The sequence below is a fragment of the Scomber japonicus genome, chromosome 4, assembly GCF_027409825.1.
Source record: "Scomber japonicus isolate fScoJap1 chromosome 4, fScoJap1.pri, whole genome shotgun sequence".
Lineage (NCBI taxonomy): Eukaryota > Metazoa > Chordata > Actinopteri > Scombriformes > Scombridae > Scomber > Scomber japonicus.
Window position 1 is genome coordinate 19,303,007 of NC_070581.1, and position 23,421 is coordinate 19,326,427.

A 23,421-nucleotide genomic window follows, 5' to 3' on the forward strand; every position below is an offset into this window, starting at 1 on the left:
TTTAGAAATTGACAGAGTGTGCCCAGTCCACGTCTCTTGTGACTAGTGCTTTTTTCAACACTTATAACTTTATTTCTAAGCAATAACATTTATTGAAGCTGAGCAGACAAAATATTTCCAATCTGTTTCTGAAATACAGAGAGACAGACTGCAATCAAAGTTATTGCAGTCATTAGTGTGTGTGTATATACGAATATCCGTGTTTGTTCACAACACACACTTTTGCACAGGCAATTGTTCTCCTGCTGGGGGCAATACATGATGATCACACAAATCATTTATATTCTTTCCAAAGTTAACAAAGTCTTAATGACCAATACTCTCAAAACAAGAGAGTAGGGCTTCTGATAACTGTGTTACGGAAAACATAAAGTGATTTACTGTGTTGCAGCATGTGGTTAATAGTTGCACCAATGTGTATTTATTTTTACAAGTATATTTGCCATTTGTTTGTGTGTGTGTGTGTGTGTGTGTGTGTGTGTGTGTGTGTGTGTGTGTGTGTGTGTGTGTGTGTGTGTGTGTGTGTGTGTGGGTGTGTGTGTGTGTGTGTGTTTGTGTGCGTGTAGTGCCACAGGAGGAGATGTATTTGACTGGATTCTGGATCAAGGGAATTACACAGAGAGAGATGCCTCCAATGTCATCAGACAAGTCCTTGAGGCTGTGGCGTACTTACACTCCCTCAACATAGTTCATAGGAACCTAAAGGTACACATTATGGTTTGTGTGTGTGTGTGTGTGTGTGTGTGTGTGTGTGTGTGTGTGTGTGTGTGTGTCAGTATGGGTGGCAAGGGTAATTACTATAGGCAAGGCAAGGCCACTTTATTTATAAAGCGCATTTCATACACAATGGCAACTCAATGTGCTTTACATAAAACAAGCATTTAACAGTAAGAATTGGAAATTAAAAAACATAATAACATGCAATATGAGAAATAAAAATAAAACCTAATAATAGTAAAAATATGGAAACATTAAACATACAACCCCCCCCCCCCCCAAAAAAAGTAAAGAAAGTACAGAAAAATAGAAAGAGAGAGAAATAAAATACTAGAATAGAGCATTAAATATAAGGTTGCAGCATAGAATAATGATTTGCTTTAAAATCATTAAAAGGACATACAGTGCAAATGGAAGATTAAAATTGAAAGTGCTTTAAAAGAGCTCAATCGTAAGCACAGGAGAAGAGAAGTGTTTTTAACCTAGATTTAAAAAATGTTCACAGTTGGGGCTGATTTCAGTTCTGCTGGTAAAAAGAAATAAAAAGGCTGGTGACTTACTTCTAAAAATACAGAAAGAAATATAACAAATAGATTTAAAGAGTTACTGCCCCTCCTGTCACACCCCACCTGCCCCACCCCAGGAAGCAATTTTCTGCATTTAGTCAACAGAATCTCTGAAGCATTACACTGACATCTCAGTTAATGACTCAACATTTGATATGATTTTTAGCAAGGGAGCAAACACTGTCTTTATGACTTAATGCAATCTCTGCTGATACAGAGAGAGAGAGAGAGAGAGGGAGAGAGAGAGGGAGAGAGAGAGAGAGATTCATATCTTTAGTACTCATTATCAACCCATTAGGGTGGAATTATTGCATCTCTTGGGCTTCAGACTCCCCCTACTGGTAGAAACCAGGATCTTATTTCAGTCTATTTGTCTAGTCGATCCCGTAAACCTGAAATGTAATTTAAAAATGTATTTTTAGATTAGTACAGAAGTAGAAAGGACTCCATAAAGAGATGTCCAGATGCTTCCTTTACTCAGATAAATGTTTTACTCTTCATTGTCAGCTATACTGGCAGACAGCCATCATTTGATGTTTTCAACCCTCAGTGTTGTGGCAAGATTGAATCCAACAACTTCAACAAAGTCAAAGATTTACCAAGTGGTTCAAGCTAGTGATGTAACACAGTATGCACCTTCCAAAGCAAATGTATCAGGGCAACATATTTCAAGGCCTCACTTCAGCACTCCGAAAATCGCCTTGTTACATCACACTCATTCCAGAGATACGGGTGTGCTTGTCACTCTGCCATAGTATTTAATGAACTTTCCATTTTAAAATGAATGGGAGTGTAGGGCTGTAATTGTATGAGAACACTTATTCTGTCCCTCATTTTGTTTAGCTGGAAAACCTGATGTACTACACAGAAAACAACCACCAGAAAGTAGTCCTACGAGATTTCTACCTGTCCAGATTTGAGAATGGACCCATCACAGAGCCTTGTGGAACACCAGAATACCTGGGTAGGACACTCTCTATTTACCAGTATTTGTGGTTTGGTTCTGTTTTTCTTCTATAAAATGTAACTCCTCTATGTTTCTCTGTCTTTCATTTGTGTCTCATTTTCTTCTGTTCTTAATATGGGCCTGCGGGCATTCTTGACCTTTTTGAATTCTGTTTCCCCCCCCTACTTTTGAAAATGATAATCTGTCACAGATAAACAGCCACGGTGAAAAACAATCATTAAACCCAATAAAACACATATAAAGAAATGAAAGCACCTAACTTTTACCCTCTTCCTCCTGCTCTCTTTTAATCTCCTCTCATCTCTGTACTGTCTTCCTCCTCTCCTTCTCAAAGGTTTATGTGAGGGCAACTTAGAGTGCAGAGCTGTGCTTTGGCCCAGCTCTTTGTGGTGAAAGGCCAGGGTAGTTATTCATAATGCTGGGCCAAGTAATTAGACACATAAATAAGGAAAGGGAACAGAGGCCCTGACAGGAAAAAGAATTAGATAAGTACAGTGTGAAATGACAAGCACTTTCCTCTGCAGGGTAGAATTATGAATGTGGTGGGCTGGTTTATAAATGAAAACCCAGGCCATTTGAATCTCTCTTCCTTTCACTGTCTTCTCTTTGCTGTCTCTCAGCGCCTGAAGTAGTGGCTCGTCACCGATATGGGCGTCCTGTGGACTGCTGGGCTGTGGGCGTCATTATGTTCATACTGTGAGTCTCCATAACTAATTACTAAAGCTATTGCTAATATTACAAAACAATTGAGTTGCATATATATTTTCACTTGAATAACTGTTTTGTTTTATATCCAGGAGATTTTTTGCATGATTTTAAAATGATTTCCCATCTTGTGTCTGCTTTATGTATCTTTCCCTTTTGCAGCTTATCAGGTAATCCTCCTTTTTATGATGAAACAGAGGAGGAGAACACGGATCTACATAATCGCATCATCTTCTGTCGCATTGTTGCTGGCGACTTTGAGTTTGATTCTCCATACTGGGATGACATTTCACCTGCAGGTACATGGCTCCACCACAAGATGGCAATAAATACCCAATTCCAGTTGAGTTTTCAGTGGAAGTGTTGGTAATAGAGTTAGAAAAAAGTCTACTCTGTTTGCCCATCCACAGCCTGAATTTAAAGTAGCAAAAAGTAAGATATTTAATGTCATATAGTTCAAAATTACCATCATATATTCTTACTCTTCACAAACAGAACATATTATCTGTTCAAGGAAAAAAAAGAATGCCTTTTGCTATTTTCTTATTTCAGATGAGGGACCTTAAATTTACCTTTTGCCTTTTTTTCTTTCTTTTTCTCTTTCAGCCAAGGAGCTTGTCTGTCGACTCATGGAGGTGGATCAGATGCTGAGAATCACAGCACAAGACGCACTTTGGCATGAATGGTAATTGTGTGCACCAAATTTTTTAAGAGCACAAGCCTTGCACTCACTTACTGACTTATGGTCTGTTTCAGGATTGCAGGGAATGGTGCATCAGAAAAGAACCTGAAAGATGGTGTGTGCGCCCAGTTTGAGAAGAACTTTGCAAAGGCCAAATGGCGGGTATGAATTCTCATTTACTTTATTCTCACTTTCTTTGTGTAGTAGTAAGTTAAGTTGCTGATGATAAGTAGCAGTAGGAACAATAACGATGACCACAGTGAAAATGACACCAGGGAAATTGGTTTATTTGTAATTATGATTGTGCACAATATGCTTTTTCAGATGTTTTGAATTGGAATTATATATTGATGAGAGTGAGAGGAAATCGAAATGCTAGTGCTGACCTAACAGCATAAGTAACAGTCATAATCCTCTTCTCTCTTTCCCCATATGATTCCCAGGAGTTGAAGGTATTGTAGCTCATTGTGAGGGAGAGTGGAAGGACAGAGCATGGGCAGAAAGCATCATTCAGTCTGGCATGATTCAATAACAAAACATCTTTTTTAAGGCTGAACATCTTCTTGAATTAAAATGGTATTTACAGTTAAAATAGTCAATGATAATGGACCAGTTGGGAAGCTCTTCAAATTAAACCTAAGTCAGCCTTGAGATGTATTGATCATGTTTTGACTGGTGAAGCTCTCGGCATACGCTCTGTTCCTGCCCACTGTCACTCTGCCTATCCCAGAAGAGATCCATCCACTCTGCCCCACTTTTCCTCAATGGATTAGATCAAGATGTTCAAAGTGGCCTACTCTGCTCCTTTCTTACTCCTCATCTGCACTAGTTTGTGAGACCAGATTGTTACAAACAAGATAATGATCAACAACAAGAAGTTTTGCTCATTATTTGTGCAGTTTTTAGATTAGTGTAGATAAGGAGAGGGCGAAATGGAAAGGATATGAGGGATGTAGGCCACTGTGGACTATTGAAATGAAGTGACTTGAACTTTATGGCCTTCTGTCATTCCTCTTACATGAATCCTGGCTCATTGCCCCATACTGTACCTCAGTGTTACATTCAAATCATACTTAGAGCTGTACAGAAGCTGCTCAGTCAAGCCATATTTCAATCAGTGATGTTTTTCTGTCAAAATGGCTTTTCACTTCCAGAGAATTAATTCCTTGGTTTAGAATCAACTTCTAAGCTCATACATTTTCCCTGACTCCTTTGATGTTTGTAGATTGAAAGGAGATATGTGAGTGTAGGAATGAAGGAGAAGGAGATTTACACTCACTTTTTCACCTACCTTTTTCAGTCAACATGCAGACAAGGAGTTGCTTGGAAAGAATGAGTCTTGAGATTGATTCAAAGCAAGGGAAATGATGCTGTCTCATCCTGGAAGTAAATAACTCGCACTAATCCTTCTGCACTGTTCACTTCACAATAATCATATCTCAGCGCTTAGTAAGATGATGCTAAATCATGGTGCCTTGACAAGCTTTTTGTGAAATGCTTGTCTTCTAAGCTTATTTTTTTAAGCTTGGCCACAACTACAGTATCAAAGGTTTTTTCTTCTTCTAGGGAAACAAGTCAACATGGGTGTTCATGCAAAAAGCAATACATTGTAAATGCAAGTCTATTTTATCCTTCTGTCTTTTTTCTCTGCCTCTGTCTGTTTTGCAGAAAGCGATCCGTGTTACTACCTTCATGCAACGACTGAAGAATTCAGAGGCACTGATTGACAGTTCAGCTGAAGCACAGGGCAGTGAGGAGGTGGGAGATGGGGAAGGGTGTGTGTCGCAGGGGACAAGTGATGAGGGAGAAAAAGGGGCGAGTGATGGAGGAGTGACGTCAAGTAGCGTGTCTTTAGAGGTAACTGTTGAAAATAGACCAGCAGGTATTGACCAGGATGGAGAAAAGAAGGAGGAGGCGAAGATGGGCATAGGCCCATCTGTAAGAATTTCCCCATCAGATAATCTGGATTCTCTCTGCCAATCAAATGCAGCCCCCAAACTTGCACAAGAGGAGCCTGATAAGCTCTGTGCAAAGAAAGCAGCAGGTGATGGAACCAGGAAAATAGCTGCCAATTTGGGTCAAAATAAAGTTTCTTCAGAATCCACACCGACCCCGGTGGTGACCCCTAAACCCACCAAGTTGACAGATGATATTTCAGGTACTAAACATCCATCCACCTCCCCTGATCCTAGCAGCAAGCGTAAAATGGCTGCAACACTCCATGGGCCTCCACCCACAGCCTCTGCTGCTTCAGGAGCCTCCCCTGAGAAGAGGCCAGCAGCCACGCAGAAAGAGCAGAAGGATGAAAATGATGGAAGTTGGTGTCAGACCCAGCTACCTGAGGCAGTGGCAGAGAGGTCAGTGGGAGCATCGGTCACTCCAGCGATTGGGCCTGGAGCTGGAGTGGATGCAGGTCCAGGAGTTAGTTTAAGGGGTGATGCTAGCCCTGTCATTAGAGGGGATATGGATGCCAGGAAAACAGACAGATATAGTGCTGAGTTTAGCATAGCCAGGGCAGGTCCTGCAACGGGACAGGGTTGTTATACAGTAGGCAGCTCTGCTAGTTTGGGCCGTCATGCCACACCATACAACCCAGAAGTTGCACCTGTAGGCATGGGGATAGCAGGGAGCTATGGGAGTCCATACAGTTCTCTGTATACATCTGGAGGAGGGATAGGGATGTACGGGACTGGGCTGCACCCTGGAGCAGGTGGAAGTAGCACCACATGCGACTGGCAAATGGACAGTGTGATTGAGCAGATAGAGAAGCAAATGGCTGCTGTTCTGGAGAAGATTGAAGGAGACATGCCCTCGCTGCTGGAGCAAATCAGTGACTGCCCTCCTGAACCACCACGTGCACGAAGCACACATGCCTCACCCGCCACCTCCCGTGCACGCCCCTCACAACACTCCTCATCTGAGAGCTCAGCCACTCCTCCACCTCTTCCTACCTCTCCCAGGCCTGCATTGCCTTCTCTCCCTCGCCTTACTATCCCTCCTCCATCCTATCCCCCACCCTCCCCACCTACACAAGCCTCACCCCAGGCCATGGGAGAGCAGGAGGACAGGGATGGACAGAGGGGTGCTCGTTCCAACCAGTCGCCCAGAGCTGGGATGGGCAGGGGGCTATGAAGCAGGTGTGCATGATGCAATTGTGGAAACTGTATTTGTGGACAAATAAAGCATATCTTGATCTCTCTTGGTCTTGATCAACAGGTTAAACTTGAGGGTTTAAAGACTTACCCAGAAAAATCACTCTCTTAATCCCCAAAAGAATAGTAACCATGCAGTGTTATTTGGTTGATTGAGATTGAGGTGATATGACAGCAACCAAGAAGAACATTTCTGCATCTTAAATCCAGAATGTGTGCATCATATGCTCACCAAACAACCTCCTCATGCTGGAATCCAAATACTAAGCGCAGTTTGAAAAAATTTGCCACTGCACAATTAAGAACAGCATGGTACAATTCTCAGCTAATAGTGAGAGTGAACAGCCAAGGAAGTGTTATGATTTGCATAGTCCACTACAAATTGTAAATACAGATGAAAAAATCTGAGGTCCTAATTCTTGCTCTACTTCCATGTTGTAAACTTCCTTATGTTTAAACATTTACTTTTTTTCAGATCAGCTCATCCCATCTCATTATTTTTATTCCTTTTATTTATGTAGCTATTCATTCTATAGTGAAGCTGCAAAATTGTGAGCTTGCAGTCATGCAGTTGTACAGAAGTAGCCTATATGAAACTGGACTGATAAGCCTTTTCACTGAGATCAAAAATTATATTTAAATTTGAACCTTCACTTAAAGTCTTGCGAATTGCTCCACTCCAGCAGCTGGCTGGGTAAAAAAATCTAAAAGCAAGATATTGTACAAAGGCTGCACAATAACACACGTGCACACACACACACACACACACACTACCCCCTCCCTTTTCCAAAGTTCTCCGAAAGTCTTGCCCGTGAAGTTGGTTTTCCTTTTTCTTCAATTTTGTTTTTGACACATTCATTTGGTACTGTTAATTGGGCAGTGATGTCTAGTTGTTCCTTTTTAGCTTCAAGAGTGCAAAAAAGTATTTTGTTTTTTTCTGAATTTCATTCTGCTTTTGGATGTATGTGCTTTTCTCCTGAACAAGTGTTAGACATCCACTATTATGTCCCTATAAAAACTGTGCTCTGTTTGCAAGTCTTTCAATAAAAGTCTAAAATTAAGATTTTGAGTGTTTCTTTTGACGTAAGATCATAACTATAAAAACTGTTATTTACATTAAAGTATCTCTAAGATATAATGCGAAATGTGGAAAAGCTGCTTTTAAGCGATAGTGCAGGTAGAACACGCCACGCCTACAATTCCCATCTGGCCCTGCGTGAACTTCGGACCAGTCTATTCGGGAAGCCACAGGGGTGTAACAAATATTCGAGGTTGCATACAGTGAACATCCGATTGAACCATGCACTAGTGTATAAGTAAATACATCGTGGACTACTAGGTTGTGTTGTTGGAAAGTAAAAGTGGATAATAAAATCTAGTCATGACATATGGATTTGATTAAGTTTTCGAGGGACCCCCCTCGACCGGAGTGATGGTCGTGGCTGTAACGTGCACATGTTGCTGCTTTGCTTTGCTTTCAACTGAAATAGAGTGAGGGGAAACGGTCCTGGAACAGCCGGGCAGGCAGCCGTCCAGCGGAAAAACTCACACACAGCCCGCCACCCTGACACACTTTTCAGTTCGCCACCAACGGCAGAGTTGAATTGTCACGTTGTTTGTTAGTTTTTTTTATTTTTTGCTTAAATACAAGCCGATTTTTTAATACTACAGATCAGGCCGAGTACTATCGGATGTGGTAAGTTCTGCACACTTGTGTAAGCTCTCGTCTTGGTCATGTTAGCCCCAGCTAGTTGGCTAATGGTAGCTAGTTAGCTAACAGAGCGGCACAAGAAGGGAAAAAGTCGTTGGGTGGCTAGATAGCTTGAAAGCTAGCTGCACACAAGCTAACAACTACGCAGTCGTTTGATCTGCGTTATTGGTAGTCGTTAACGTTAGTTGCAGTCGGCTAACTGAACCATTTCAGCTCTCCAGCACGGCTAACTGGAGCTGCTCTAACATAACTGTTACCGTTAAATTAGCATTTGCACATTTGACGTAAAGGAACTGATGTGTTCATTAATGCTCTGTGATAAGTAACGGTTACTGGAAAGCTAGTTTGCTACAATCATTAAGATGTGCGCAATGTGAAGAGGCAGCCACTTGGTAACTCGCATCACGCAGCGTTTGTTAGGACCCTACCGGCAGTATTTCATACCGATAGGTGCATTTTGTTTGGGAAACGTTAGGATAGCACGGTTGATGTTACCACAGTAACGTTATCATCTTAGCATGGCAAGTTAGGCAGCCTGTTAACGTGACATAAATTATTATTAGTCGTTCCAACTCCAATAAAAATGTGTTTTTTGATGATTTGACACCAAGAAGATGAGAATGGGTATCCCCCCTCGACATGTGTACCCGAGAATATGCGGCCCACTCTTTTTCCTGGGCCTTTGTCATTTACCAGGCACCCCCTCCCCCAATACTCCTCCTCTGCAAGGAATGCTCACCCCTAACCTCAATGTGACTGAGGGCCCTGACGCTCAGCATCACTACAGCTAGAGCAAATAGCCCTACCTAATGTTTTACCTGGCTCAATTTAGATTTGCAGCGCCATCAAACAATCATTTAGTGGTGTGTTTTTATTGAACTCAGGAAATAGGGTATCTCTTCACAGACTGAGAATATATCCAGTACGTTTCTAAAACCCTAAGAAGTGTTATTTCCTTTCATAATGCATTGTGGTCCCTCTGGTGTAAGCTTTTGTGTATGCAGTCTAACATTAGCTCCACAACGAGTCCGCTTCACAAAGATGCAGTTATTGATGTGTGAGTGCTCAGTTGACTAATAATTGTACACGCTTGGTATAAACTAGTCTTCCTTGCACTTTATAGACGTGCTTTGTGAGCGTGTTTTTTTAATGTGTTGTTATTATTTTTAGAAGAATAGTAATGTGTTTCTTGCAGTTCATTGTACAGTAATACATGGCATGCATCTTCTGGCATCAGTGGGGCGGGATGAAAGCGCGTTGGCTTCAGCTTCCCATCCAATGAGCGCCGGGCCTGGGTGAGCAGCGTGCTCAAAAGCCACCCTTTCCTGTTGAATATTTCAGCCCATGCGTCACAGCTCCTCCGCCCCTTTCTCCCCATCTGCCATTTTGGTTTTGTTCCCGTCTGCAGTCGCAAAGCCAGCAACGCAATTACATAGGAGAGTCTCTCAGCACAACGACATAGTGACTCGACAATATAGTGCAGACTACCTTAAATCCCGCATCGCGTTTCTCCTCTTTGTACTAATATCGTCGAAATCATCGTTGTTACTGACATCTAGACACTGCGGGAGAGGAGCGGGTTCGCATTGGGAAGGGCCCGAGAAGGATTATTGGTAAGAAAAGAGAAATCAATGGAGCACGAGTGTAATGGCTAGTCTTTCATTTGCAGGAATTGGATCGTAGAGAGCGATACAGTTAAACGTTTTGTGTGTATTATTTATATTTTTAGGTTGGGTGCTGAAACATTGAACCGTCGATAAGAGGAGTTGTGATGGCAAGCTGTCAAAATAAACCCCGTTGCTGTCTTTTTGCGAGCAGGTTGAAACATAGCATACAGCTGCTAGCTAGTAAAGTTGTGTGTCCGCACTGGGGGCAATACAGGCCTCAGCCGGGCTGCTAATGGAGAGAGGCTGGCAGGCTGCTGTTTTCTTACCTCCTAAGTTATTAATGTTACGATTCCTGCCAAATCACTTAACTTGATTAGTGACACGCAGCTTGCTTAATCGGTTTCCTCTTAGGGGTTGTGACCGATTTCCACCGTTTTCTTTAAACCTTGAAGTTTTTTTGTAAAATGGGATTTGTTACTTGCTATAAATTGTGTTGAGCAGATGAAGTAATGTCACAGTAACGGTACTAACTAAACGGGGCCGCTCGGTGCTTTGCTGTATCATGCCGGATGCCTTCACTTTCATCTTTGACGAATAGCTACTGTTTAGGTAACCGTATAAAAAAATATGTGTGTGTGTGTGTGTATATATACATTTTGTGTTAGCTAGTCGTATTTACTTAAACTAGTCCCCGTCCATTTTGATCATTAGACTTCGCATTGAGTTGTTCTTTTTAAATAAAGGTGTAAGCTGGACTTTGGTTAGTTAGCTGCATTGGATGCGGAAATTGTCGCTGATCATATTGGCCGAGCGGGGGGGATTGTGTTGGAGATATTGCGGCCTGTTTCACTTCCCGAAGTGTCTCGGTTTGTCTGGATTATAGCGTTAATCACGGCGTGCCTCTGCGTGTTATCATTAACCGATTATTATCGCTAATAAGCATGTATGTTAGTATATTTTCATGATAGCCGAGTGGCACCGTCCTTGTGTCCACACCTGCAGCCCCTGTGAGGTGTTGCTCACTTTACCGCAGTGAAGTTTTAATGATTCAGCTCTTTTTATTGAAACGATGTTGGGGGTCCTTACATAGGGCTATAATAAACAATAGTACTACATAAACAAGCCAGCGCTGTCTCTGAGCAGAAAAGGACTGATAATGCTGCTATTCATGTCTCTTCCCAGGCTCAGTTCGTTTTCTAGCAGATTTGTGTTTGGCCTGCAGCCAGCCCAGCTGCTCCCTAGGCTAGAAATCCTTTCTCTACATGAAGGTGATTGGGCAGCATTTAACTTGGATACTTCTCATAATGGAAGTGTGGCAGTGAATTTTGTTTTCACTTATTTGAGTTTGTATTTGAGTCTATTCAGGGTTGTTTTTTTTTCTTTAAACCCCTGCAATATACAAGTGTGTGGACAATGGGTTGCCTCTTAGTTTAACTGTTGAAGCTGTCAAACTTAAATTATTTCATATATCCATTGTAGATAAATAACTTTGTAAAGTGGGCGTGTTAAGTGCCAGATGTAGCTTGTTCTTTCTTGAATGACGTGTAAATGTTCTTCATGGTGTTTGTTGATGCACAGATGTCCAGCTCGCCGCTGTCCAAGAAGCGTCGCGTGTCAGGAACAGAGACGAAGACGGGATCCCACTGCTCCTCCTCTAACTCTGTCAGAACTGATCTGTCCCACACACCTGCCAACGTAAGCACAACACATTATACAAATACATACAATTTGGTAAAAAATGTTTTACCCAAACTGATTGCAACCCCTTCTGTATCTCTAAAGGGCATGGCTAAGAATGGCAATGATGCTGAGATCGATGAAGGCCTGTACTCCAGACAACTGTAAGTCTTCTCTCTTTGTAATTTTTGTCCTAATCAAAGAAAATAAATAAAATGAAATATTTCCAGTATTCATCAGTCATTAAACACTGCATAGTTATGCTAATGTTATTTTCTCTCCTCCTTTAGTTACGTGTTGGGCCATGACGCTATGAAGCGCATGCAGAACTCCAATGTCCTGGTCTCTGGTATGAGAGGCCTTGGAGTGGAGATTGCCAAGAACGTCATCCTTGCAGGAGTTAGAAGTGTCACTGTGCATGACCATGGCGTGGCAGAATGGAGGGACCTTTCCTCTCAGGTGTGGTAGCATGCACAGATATTCCTGTTTTTGTAGTAGTATATTTTATTTGTATTTTTGTTAACTCTGTGATTTAGACAGTGGGTTCACTCATTCAACATAATTTGGGATTCATCTGGTGCTCTATATTCTTTGAACTTGATTACAAAGTACATCCAGGCTATATCGGTTATGAGTTACACATGTTTTATTGTTGCCATCCAAAAAGAGTGCTACAGCCACCCCTCCCTTGCTAAAATGGGCTGACCCAGATTTATCAGTGGGTGGCCTCTCCCTGGGTCATAATCACAGTAGAGCTAAGGCCTGTTTTAGGACATAATTACAGTAGAGAGATTGTATTGGTCTGTCAACCTGTGACCCTGAATTCAAATGTGTCTATTCAGAGCAGACAAACGTGTGAAAGCACTGATCAGGTGGGTTAATTCAGGAAGCCTAGCAAACACCGTTTGTTTGTTTTGCTTCCTCTGAATTTATAGAGGAGTATGATTGTGATTAGAGTCATATGTCAGCTGCTTCTATCATCACCATCCTGTCTCAGTTTAACCTTGTGCTCACACATTTCTATTTCAGCTGCTGGCAGTTGTCCCAAGGTCCCTTTCTCATTCAAGTTTAATTAAATAGCCTGTGTATATTTCTGTCCCTTACTTGACGTGTCATCCATCTTAAAGAAAAGAAGTGGACTTTAATCAACCACTTTCAAAATGGATCTTCTTCTCTCTGATAAGGTCTTCCTCCCAAACTAATTCAAATTTTTTGTACACCTGGAGGAGAAAAGAGTCTGGAAAATGTGAAACCGACAGACAGGTTTAACCAGACAAACTGTGACATAACCTGTACAGACATGGTCTGGGGTTGTATGGCAGGATTTTGAATGTAATACAATAATTATGTAACTGTTGTCAAACTTCTAAAGCATAAATGGATTAATTAGTTGATAATTCATTAATATGTGAGTTGTGGATTTTTTTTTTTTTTTTTGATTTTTTTTTTTTAATTCAAATTTCTCTGATTACAGCTGTTAAAATGTGAAAATTTTTCTGGGGTTTTTTGTCTTTTGACAGTAAACTGAATATCTTTTTGGCTGTGTACAAAACCAGACATTTGATGACATAATCTTTGGGAAACAGTACACATACCCAGTACTTTTGTAAACCATTTTATGACTTTTTCTGGACTTTTTCTGGGGGGGTCAGATTTATTTGTCTCCTTTTTATTGCTATATTTGGCACCAGTTTCCTGGTTTTTGCAGTTATTTCTTGATTTACTGGCTATCATTTCTTACCCTACATTACATCTTTTGTGGTCAGTTTTACCTTCGTGAGGAGGATCTGGGGAAGAACAGGGCAGAAGTGAGCCAGCACCGCTTGGCTGAACTCAACAACTACGTTCCTGTGACAGCCTACACTGGAGCACTCACTGAAGACTATGTGACAAAGTTCCAGGTATAACTTTGGTAGAAACTAGTGCCCTATTCATTTCAGCATTTGAACAGGGGAAAAAAGTGTTAATGTTTCTCTTTTTGCATCAAAGGTGGTAGTGCTGACTAACTCCACTCTGGAAGAGCAACAGAATGTGGGAGAGTACTGCCACAGCAAAGGAATCAAGCTGATTGTTGCAGACACACGTGGTCTGTTCGGGTAAGATCCTGAACATTTGTTTACATTGAGTGTGTACCCACTTGACTGTCTGACGCTGTCTAATATTTATATTCATACTCTGTTTTGTAGCCAGCTTTTTTGTGACTTTGGTGAGGAGATGGTGGTTCATGACACCAATGGAGAGCAGCCACTGAGTGCCATGATTTCCATGATTACCAAGGTTAGTGTTTACATCCAAGCCTAGAAAGTATTTTCACACAACTTTCTCATTTCTGAATGACGATCAATTTATTAAAAAAAAAAAAAAAAACATTTGTCGGTTTCTCCAGGACAATTCAGGTGTTGTGACATGTCTGGACGAGGCCCGCCATGGCTTTGAGAGTGGAGATTATGTCACCTTCACAGAAGTCCAGGGTATGACAGAGCTCAATGGCTGCCAGCCTGTGGAAATCAAAGTTCTGGGTATGCTCCATTTTCCATTTTCCATTTCCGAAAGACATGCTTTGATTTGTCTGCTTGTTACTCTTACAAATTGGCACAATTTGCTCTCTCTGTTCAGGTCCTTACACCTTCAGCATCTGTGACACAGCCGGCTTCACAGATTACGTAAGAGGAGGAATTGTCTCCCAGGTCAAGATGCCCAAAAAGATCGCTTTTGTAAGTGGCTGCTATTTTCCACACCACATTATGGCACAGTGACATAGAAGTACATTTCACGATTCCAAGATTTTGCTGTTTTTGTATGATTCATTGAGGCCAAAAATGATTTTGCTGATATTTCTTGAATTTGCATCAATTGTAATTGCAAAAGCTCAATTTCCTGGCAGGACAAATTATAGACTTTCTGTAATCAATACACAATACTTATACTACCTCATTATTATATGCTGTTGCTGTGAAACATTTGTGTTGAACCCTACCTTACTGTCTTGCATGCATGTCTTTGCTGTGTAGAAATCCTTCTCTTCCTCCATGGCTGAGCCAGAGTTCATGATGACAGATTTTGCCAAGTTTGAGCGTCCAGGACAGATGCATGTGGGCTTCCAGGCTATCCATGCCTTCCAGAAGAAACACAACCACCTTCCTGCACCTTGGGGCCAGGTAAACCTCACTCATGTTGGTGGGAATACTACAGTGGCTTGAAATGACATTGATTAAGTAAGGAATATGGATTTAACCTAACCTTTTGCTCCATGTGATGGACATTTTGACTGTTATTTGGTGCAAGTTATTACTGTTGTCAGTGCAGTCCTTCTGAATTAGATAAGTTAATGTGGCCTCTATCATTTTATGCAGAAACCAAAATCACCATAGAATTATCCATAAATATTTGTGCTGCAAAATATATAAAGTAGTTTATAACATTTGGTAACATGCAGAGTTTTGTATTTCAGGCTGATGGTGAAGAGCTGTTGGCGTTGGCCAAGGAGGTGAACGCAGCCCAGACAGGAGCAGCTAAAGTGGAGCAGTTGGATGAAGCTCTGATTAAAAAGATTTCGTTTCTTGCTGCTGGTGACCTGGCCCCTATCAATGCCTTCATTGGGGGTCTGGCTGCACAAGAAGTGATGAAGGTCAGTGGGGAGCTGTGTGCAGATTTAAGCAGACCAGGCCAGTCTTACAGTGTCTACCATTGTTCTGCGTTTTTTTATTTTCTAAATCATACTACTCATAAACATGATGAAGTGCGCCAACTCAGTCATAAATGCTTTTTCATTTTTTTATGCTCTTTTTATTCTTTTAGGCATGCACAGGAAAATTTATGCCCATAATGCAGTGGCTCTACTTTGACGCCTTGGAGTGCCTGACTGAAGATGATGGATTCAGTCTTTCAGAGGAAGAGTGTGCCCCTGTATGTGTTCAGAGCAAATCACACACACTTATACACAAGGCACATGATGGTGACAAATGATGGTGTTAAACCTTTTTTTTTTTTTTTGCCTCCCATCTTTTCTCCCAGAGGAACAGTCGGTACGATGGGCAGATTGCAGTGTTTGGCACCAAGATGCAGGATATCCTTGCCAAACAGCGCTACTTCCTGGTGAGTCAGCCAATGAAAAACTTTCCAACACCTCCTCTGGCATTCTGTTGCTAAGGGAAATTTACAGGATGGGTCTGGTTATATTTTTCTCTTGTCAACAAATCCCTAAAGTACCAAAACCAGCAATGATCATCTGATTAATTATCCTACTAACAAGAGTTGTCTGCATAGTTAAAGCCTGACGATGTTTCTGTGCAATAAACATCCAACTCCAGTCCAGTGCACTTGTTGACATGGTCATTTATTAAGCTCTAACAATTAGTTGATTATTAACTTAGTCTAATTTTATGTTCAACTATTTTAATAATTCAGGAGTTTTTTTTTTTTGTATATAATAGAAAATACAAATTCTCTGCTCAAAATTGAATTTCTGGGTCTTTTTATAGTAAACTGGACATATTTTAGATTATAGGCTATTTGTCAGGACAAAAGACATTTGAGGTTGCATCTTGGTCTTTGGGAAGTGATAATCACCATACTCTGGCATTTTTCTGACCTAACTAAATCGAGAAGATAATAAACATGTTCATTGATAATTAATTGCAGCCCTAATTTATTACCATGAACATGGGCCCCGTGGTTTATTTTTAGTTGATCCCACATAGACTGTCCTGGTGCTATAAATAGGAACCAGAGCATCAAATCCATGGCTGAAAATGGTCTCTGACAAATGCATTATTTATACCAGTTTAAAGAATTTTGGCTAAAAACTACAGAGCTCTCTTTTAAGAAAATTATTAAGCCCTTTTAAAAGATGAAACTATATTTTCTGACCAGTTTCTTGGTGCTGTGAGTCACACAGCCCTGGGGAAAGGGGGCAATACATAACAGGCAGAATAACAATGTTGTCAATTTGTTGACAATAGGAAACAGAATATTTCTAGCCGTATCCTTCAGCAGTGGCATTTCTGACATTGCTACATTACAATATTTTTGACCAGGTATACTGCAGGCACCAACATCACTATGGGACAATACATGGATATCTCTACAGAGAAACGCATGGTGTTAAATGGGATCTTTTTAAATGAAATGAAATGTGCAGAACAGTTTGGATGACTTAACTCTAACCTTTTCACTTTGACCATTCCAGGTTGGAGCTGGTGCGATTGGCTGTGAGCTCATGAAAAACTTTGCCATGATTGGACTGGCTTGTGGGGAGGGTGAGGTCATTGTGACAGATATGGACACCATTGAGAAGTCCAACCTCAACAGACAGTTCCTCTTCAGACCCTCAGATGTCACGGTTAGTGTTGTCTCTGTTCAGCTGTTAAGTTCAATATGAATCGATTAGCTTTGATATTTCCGAGCAATGCTGCTTATGGATTTCCTACATTGTAACTGAGTGCACTTAATCTAAGTGCTGCTAATAGATGATGTCATATTACAAATAAAATTGTAGGTTAAAGAACTGGGGTCATCTTTGGATTTGTAGTCCAGAAATAATTTTAACAGGTAAAATGTCGGGCGCGCAGGTGGTCGAGTCGTTAGAGCGCATACCATATACGCAGCCGACCCCGGTTCGAGTCCCGATCGGAGGTCCTTTGCTGCATGTCACACCCCCCTCTCCTATGTTTCCTGTCTATCTACTGATAAATAAAGGCGTCTATGCCAACAAAATCTTTAAAAAAAAAAAAAACAGGTAAAATGTCTATATTTGACTGCTAGACCCTCTGCTAATGCTGAGCAGTGTGCAGAGATAATTGCTGCATTCATATACCAGTCTTTGCTAATATGGACACACAGACCACCGCCTCAGGTCTTTATTGGACAATGAAGCAATCCTGTGTGAGTGAAGAGTAGTTAGCCCAACTAGCTGGATAGCGGAGTCAGAGATACGCTCATTCAGCCATGTCTCTGAAGATGAGGGCATCTCCATCCAGTTGTGTTTTGCATTAAAAAATAGAATGTGATACGGTTAGGCATCACCTAACAGGACCACAGTTAGTCACATATCTGACAAAAAATCTCATGACTTAAGTTCTGTGGGCTGTAATTGTTTAAGTGTCCTTTTTACCATTAATTTTGTGTTCTTTTGTCAGTTTAATTCCTGATTTGCTGATACGGTTTAGTATTTGATCATGATTAATAACATTGATATGCATGTGTGCTAACAGAAAATGAAGAGTGACACCGCTGCTGCAGCAGTGAAGCAGATGAATCCATCCATCAAGATCACAGGTCACCAGAACAGGGTCGGCCCTGACACTGAGAGGGTCTATGACGACGACTTCTTTGAAAGCCTTGATGGAGTGGCCAATGCACTGGACAATGTTGACGCACGTAAGTAAAACAGTATAGTCTTTACTGACTAGAAATATCAGATTTAGTATCTTGATGTTATAAAACTTCTTTTGTGCTTCCTGTATGTAAGCTCTTTCTTTGTGCCTTTTTGTGCAGGTATGTACATGGATCGGAGGTGTGTGTACTACCGTAAACCCCTACTGGAATCTGGTACTCTTGGTACCAAAGGCAACGTCCAGGTTGTGATCCCCTTCGTCACAGAGTCTTACAGCTCCAGCCAAGACCCACCAGAGAAGTCCATCCCAATCTGCACCCTCAAGAACTTCCCAAATGCCATTGAACACACACTGCAGGTCAGTAAATACACAAACACACCTATCTGCTTAAGATAAATACAGACTGAGGCCTTGATAAGTACAATTGAAATAATCACATCATTGTGATCATTTTATGGTGTCTACAAAGTCAAAATCAGGCACTAACTCTGTCATATGATTAACTTTGATTTGTTTTGTTTTTTTACTTGACCAAAATATATGTAATTATAGTTTTGAAGATGTCATGCCATAACAATTTTTGATAAAAATGGAATCCTTCATTCAAACATGAGAACTCAAGACTAATTTATTGGAGAAATAAGTGACTAACATTGTTGTATAGCCCTAAACAATGCCACTGCTTCACTCTGCATAAAACTGCTTTTTTTGTTTGTTTGTTTTTGGTTGTACACACATACTGCACTTCTGAATTAGTGAATTAAGGGTACATCTTGTTGTCAATATTGTCCTCTGTTTAGTGGGCCCGTGATGAGTTTGAGGGCCTTTTCAAACAGCCACCAGAGAATGCCATACAGTACCTCTCGTGAGTTGACTTCCCTGGCATCACTGTAGTCACCTACACATATGTACATTGTTCGTGTCAAACTGTTGAAGTTATATTGAAGAAAAGCTATTTCTTTTGACTTTAATGGACTGTCCTTGCAGAGATCCTAAGTTCATGGAGCGTACACTGAAACTTCCCGGAGCTCAGCCTGTGGAGGTGCTGGAGGCTGTATACAAGAGTCTCGTCACAGACTGCCCCCACAGCTGGGCAGACTGTGTAGCCTGGGCACGCAACCACTGGCAGTGTCAATACAGCAACAACATCCGCCAGCTACTGCACAACTTTCCCCCAGATCAGGTACACATTAAGCTCACTGCATTTTGAATATCACAGCTGTTATGAAATCATGATGTGTTGACTTATAAGCAATGCTTGTAACTGAACACATTAAAAAAAATTTGATTAAAATAAAAATCACCAACCACTGGACTCTTGTCACTGCTGCTGTAGGAATCTGATGTTCATTCCTCAAATAGAGTTCACATCACCCTTTTGTATTCATAGCATAATTTTAGAATCTCATACACTTGATGTGTACACATGAAGGTTGTTGTGAATAATGCAACACTGCAATAGGCAGATATGTATTGGCTGTAGTCATTTTGAGGATAGATTTGTTGTATCAACAAAGTAATGTTTCCATGTCTGATTTGACTCAGAGCAGAGATGGCTGCAATGCATAAGTAGGAGGTGTCAACATTTAACCACAATGACCTCAGTTGCATGTTTTTTCTCTTCTCTCACCTAATAAAGGCATGCAATCCCTTTTTTAAATTACCACTAATGGGACATTGTATTTGGTCATAATTATAAATTGTCTATTCCAAACCCCAGCTTTTTAAGGGTTTTTGTATTTTAGTGCTTAAGTATTAATTTATGATCTGTGGATTTCAGCTTACCAGCTCTGGTGCCCCCTTCTGGTCTGGCCCAAAGAGATGTCCTCACCCCCTAGATTTCAGCACTAGCAATGTAAGTATGCATTCATGATGCTTTATGTATACCTACCTCAAGTATGACTTGCACTGAACTAGTCTATCCAATTTCACAGTAATAACAGAAGTGCTTTCTTTTGTAGGACCTGCACATGGACTACATAATGGCAGGAGCCAACCTGTTTGCCCAGACATACGGTTTGCCGAGCTGCAATGATCGTGCAGCTGTGGTCAAGCTGTTGCAGGAGATAAAGGTGCCACCCTTTACTCCACGTTCAGGGGTTAAAATCCACGTCTCTGATCAGGAGCTACAGAATAGCAATTCCTCTGTTGGTAAGATGGAAATCTGTTTTTGGAGAGGTCATTTATTCAGCTAATGTCTTGTATGCATTGTTTCTGATAGCTTATACATTAAAATCGTGCTTATTATGGGTGCTGTTAGACATTGTCTAACCTCTTATCTCTTTGTATTTAGATGACTCAAGATTGGAGGAGCTGAAGGTCCAGCTGCCTTCTCCTGAGACTTCCCAGTTCAAACTCTGCGCCATTGACTTTGAGAAGGTACGCATCTCTCCTCCAATATCCACATTCCTCTAACTGCCTCGAGTATTAATGATGGTCTTCATCCTCTTCCGAGTGTGTGTGACTAGTGGGCTTTTTGTTTAACAGGATGATGACACCAACTACCACATGGACTTCATCGTGGCAGCATCCAATCTGAGAGCAGAGAACTATGACATTCCCCCTACTGACAGGCACAAGGTGAGGGAATATGTTAAGATCTAGTATCGCCTATGGGTGAAATGATAACTTACCAACTCCTGATCCTTCATGGCCCATGCTGTAGATGCTTTCCTGAAATTTATGATTTTTCTACTATTATAATAAGTGAGGGAAATGGTTCTGTGACAGTAGCATCCACTGCTTATGAGTGAATCTGACATTGTAGAAAGCCAACACTGTAAATGTCAAACCCACAAAGTCAAAGCTGACATGATGGGAATCATTCCAAGTCATGAAAAACAATATTTTAATCAACCATCTGTTTCAACCATTTGCTTTAAATCTATTTAAAATAATGATGGACTTTTTTCTTCTTTTTTTTTTAATTCTTATTATGCTGGCACTTGTCACCATCTGATACAGAGCAAACTGATAGCTGGCAAGATCATTCCTGCCATCGCCACGACCACAGCTGCAGTGGTGGGTCTGGTGTGCCTGGAGCTCTTCAAGATTATCCAAGGACACAAAAAGCTGGAGTCATTCAAGAACGGCTTCATGAACTTGGCCCTGCCTTTCTTTGCCTTCTCCGAGCCCATCGCCGCTCCCAGACACAAGGTAGGCAGCTGCACATTTCTGTCACTGCTTGTATTCGACATCTAACTATGCCGAATGCAGGACAAATATTTTGCTATTAATACTCCCAATGTGTTTGAAGTGTCATGTAGTCATCAGATGTTTATACCTCCAATGATGATCCAGCCATGCTAATACTGATGCACCAGGCAGATGCAGTGCGTCTGCCTGGGTGCAAATGAGTTCAACTCAACTTCTCATGCTGATGTCATCAGTGTGTGCTGAGGAGAAAAATATAATTTATAAAGTGTTCTTTTGTTCTTAATGGCATTTAGTAAATGTTTGATGAAAATGTATCATGCCTTTCTGTGTGGCTGACATTAGCATTTCATTATCCCAACATTACTTTTCCAGTACTATGAAAATGAATGGACGTTGTGGGACCGCTTCGAGGTTGCAGGGATGCAGCCCAACGGGGAGGAGATGACACTCCGACAGTTCCTGGACTACTTTAAAGTAAGTTCCTCTCAACTCGTGTTTTCAGTTTGCCACAATGTGGTTCCATGAGCACAATAACAAACCATGTTACTCTTTTTTTTTTTTTTTTTTAGAATGAGCAGAAGTTGGAGATCACCATGCTTTCTCAGGGAGTGTCCATGCTCTATTCCTTCTTCATGCCTGCTGCCAAACTGAAAGAGAGACTGGACCTGCCGTGAGTACAGCGTTCACACACAACTATTTCTCTAGTGTGTGGCATGTAAAGTTTAAATGGCTGTTTTGCTCACTGCCATAATGGTATTCCTCTTCTGTGTGTCCTGTAGGATGACAGAGATTGTGACGAAGGTGTCTAAAAAGAAGCTGGGCAAGCATGTGAAAGCCCTGGTGTTTGAGCTATGCTGTAACGATCTGTCAGACGAAGACGTGGAAGTGCCCTATGTCAGATACACCATCCGCTGAGCTCCACACTGAACCCACCCACAGGAGGGTGGGAGTTACGGGGGGAGGGTGGGTGGGTGGGAGTTCTAAGTGAAGCTTTGAGGTGGGAATTTTGGGGTGGGTGGGTTGATCCAGGTCAGCTGTATTGGATCAATCATTTTTTTTAGGCCTGTGGTTTGTGTAAACCTGTGCCTGAGTGTACATAGCCCCAGTAAGCTGACTTAAGGATACCTGTATGTGTGTTAGGGATCCAGTTGTGCTCGGCTGTGGGAACAAGGGTGTCACCGGAGGGAAGGGAGCACGTACAGTGGACCTCCTGATGTTTTTCATTGGCAGAACCTTTTAGCTCAGTTAAATTCTAAGCCTTAGATCTCTTGGTTCTCAATAACCCCAAGTTGTGTCCCTCTGAAACATTCCGACACTCTTGAGCACTAAAGGAGGAATGTTTTAATCCAAACTGTCTCCCTTCCACTCTACTTGCTCTCTTCCCCTCCTCCAACCCCTGTTTCTTAGACCTGGCCCCACATTACTGTTTTATTTTATTTTTCAGAGATGCACCTCCATAAGTAAAGTTCAGCCAAGAAACCCAAATATAGTAACACATGTATAAGAATCAGTTTTGCCATATCACTGCCCTTAATTTTACCTAAAATTCCAAATATTAAACCATTGAACCTGAAGACAATTAAACCCGACTCAACTGCCTCTCCTGACTGGATAATTATCTGAGTATCTCACGTCGGCAGAATAGGAACCCTTGCCGGTTTGAGCCGTCACCAGATGTTTTCAGCACCCCTACTCCGACCTCATCTAGCACTCTGTGGCTTCGGAGGGGCTCTTGCACATGACATCAGTTTTTCTCTTTATTCTCTTTATATTTCATGTGTTTTTGTTATTTTTTATTTTATTTTCGGGGGGGGGGTGCAAACTTGAGTTTTTGCTCACACACCTCTTAGATCATAAACTGTCTTCTTTCTACTTTGTTAACTCCAAATGACATTACAGTATAAGAGCAAGGCAATGAGATGTATCTTGAAATGGGAGCACTTAGTGTGATAGTGAATAAAGATGTAAAAAATTACATGACTCTTGTGTTTTATTTCTTGTAATGTGGTCATGAATCTTGATTTAATGTGTCACTTCTGGTTTAACACTCGAGACAAACATGAAACTGCGTGTCATATAAGGGTTTTCCTGTTTGACCTGCTTCTGGCTCTTTAATCAGAAGTTTCATAATAAAGCATATCCGGGA

At 41.3% G+C, this 23,421-nt stretch overlaps 2 protein-coding genes and 1 non-coding gene across 4 annotated transcripts in view; all 3 read left to right on the forward strand.

Annotated features, from left to right (window-relative positions):
• camkvl (CaM kinase-like vesicle-associated, like) overlaps positions 1–6,769 on the forward strand; it is a 35,133-nt gene extending 28,364 nt beyond the window's left edge. Inside the window, exons 5-12 of the mRNA XM_053318260.1 lie at positions 567–705; positions 2,127–2,247; positions 2,871–2,946; positions 3,118–3,254; positions 3,562–3,640; positions 3,712–3,799; positions 4,081–4,089; positions 5,306–6,769. Coding sequence (XP_053174235.1) covers positions 567–705; positions 2,127–2,247; positions 2,871–2,946; positions 3,118–3,254; positions 3,562–3,640; positions 3,712–3,799; positions 4,081–4,089; positions 5,306–6,769 — 2,113 coding nt within the window. The remainder of the gene's footprint in view (positions 1–566; positions 706–2,126; positions 2,248–2,870; positions 2,947–3,117; positions 3,255–3,561; positions 3,641–3,711; positions 3,800–4,080; positions 4,090–5,305) is intronic.
• A 1,416-nt stretch (positions 6,770–8,185) lies between these two features.
• Positions 8,186–23,250, forward strand: uba1 (ubiquitin-like modifier activating enzyme 1). Of its 2 annotated transcripts, none has more exons than XM_053318258.1 (26): positions 8,186–8,485; positions 11,686–11,802; positions 11,890–11,948; positions 12,075–12,243; positions 13,551–13,685; positions 13,774–13,880; positions 13,971–14,061; positions 14,171–14,303; positions 14,401–14,498; positions 14,796–14,942; positions 15,236–15,412; positions 15,583–15,690; positions 15,799–15,879; positions 16,973–17,125; positions 17,997–18,162; positions 18,280–18,476; positions 18,920–18,984; positions 19,107–19,302; positions 19,900–19,974; positions 20,081–20,270; positions 20,413–20,498; positions 20,607–20,699; positions 21,084–21,275; positions 21,648–21,749; positions 21,845–21,945; positions 22,055–23,250. In XM_053318258.1, the coding sequence occupies exons 2-26, from the start codon at positions 11,686–11,688 to the stop codon at positions 22,188–22,190; spliced, it is 3,174 nt and encodes a 1,057-aa protein (XP_053174233.1). In that variant the 5' UTR covers positions 8,186–8,485; the 3' UTR covers positions 22,191–23,250. The 2 variants fall into 2 exon arrangements, with proteins under 2 accessions (XP_053174233.1, XP_053174231.1); XM_053318256.1 differs by lacking the exon at positions 8,186–8,485 and adding an exon at positions 9,906–10,113.
• Positions 21,403–21,523, forward strand: LOC128358155 (small nucleolar RNA U6-53/MBII-28). The gene has a single exon (XR_008321364.1). It is a non-coding gene; the product is annotated as a small nucleolar RNA U6-53/MBII-28 (small nucleolar RNA).
• Positions 23,251–23,421: the final 171 nt, after the last annotated feature.

Bases quoted from the DNA above. Each gene is read 5' to 3' on its own strand.
- uba1 (XM_053318258.1), top strand. From the start codon at position 11,686: ATGTCCAGCTCGCCGCTGTCCAAGAAGCGTCGCGTGTCAGGAACAGAG. The intron at 12,244-13,550 runs GTGTGGTAGCAT...TTTTGTGGTCAG, and splicing joins GGAGGGACCTTTCCTCTCAG to TTTTACCTTCGTGAGGAGGA. The intron at 15,413-15,582 runs GTCAGTGGGGAG...TTATTCTTTTAG, and splicing joins CTGCACAAGAAGTGATGAAG to GCATGCACAGGAAAATTTAT.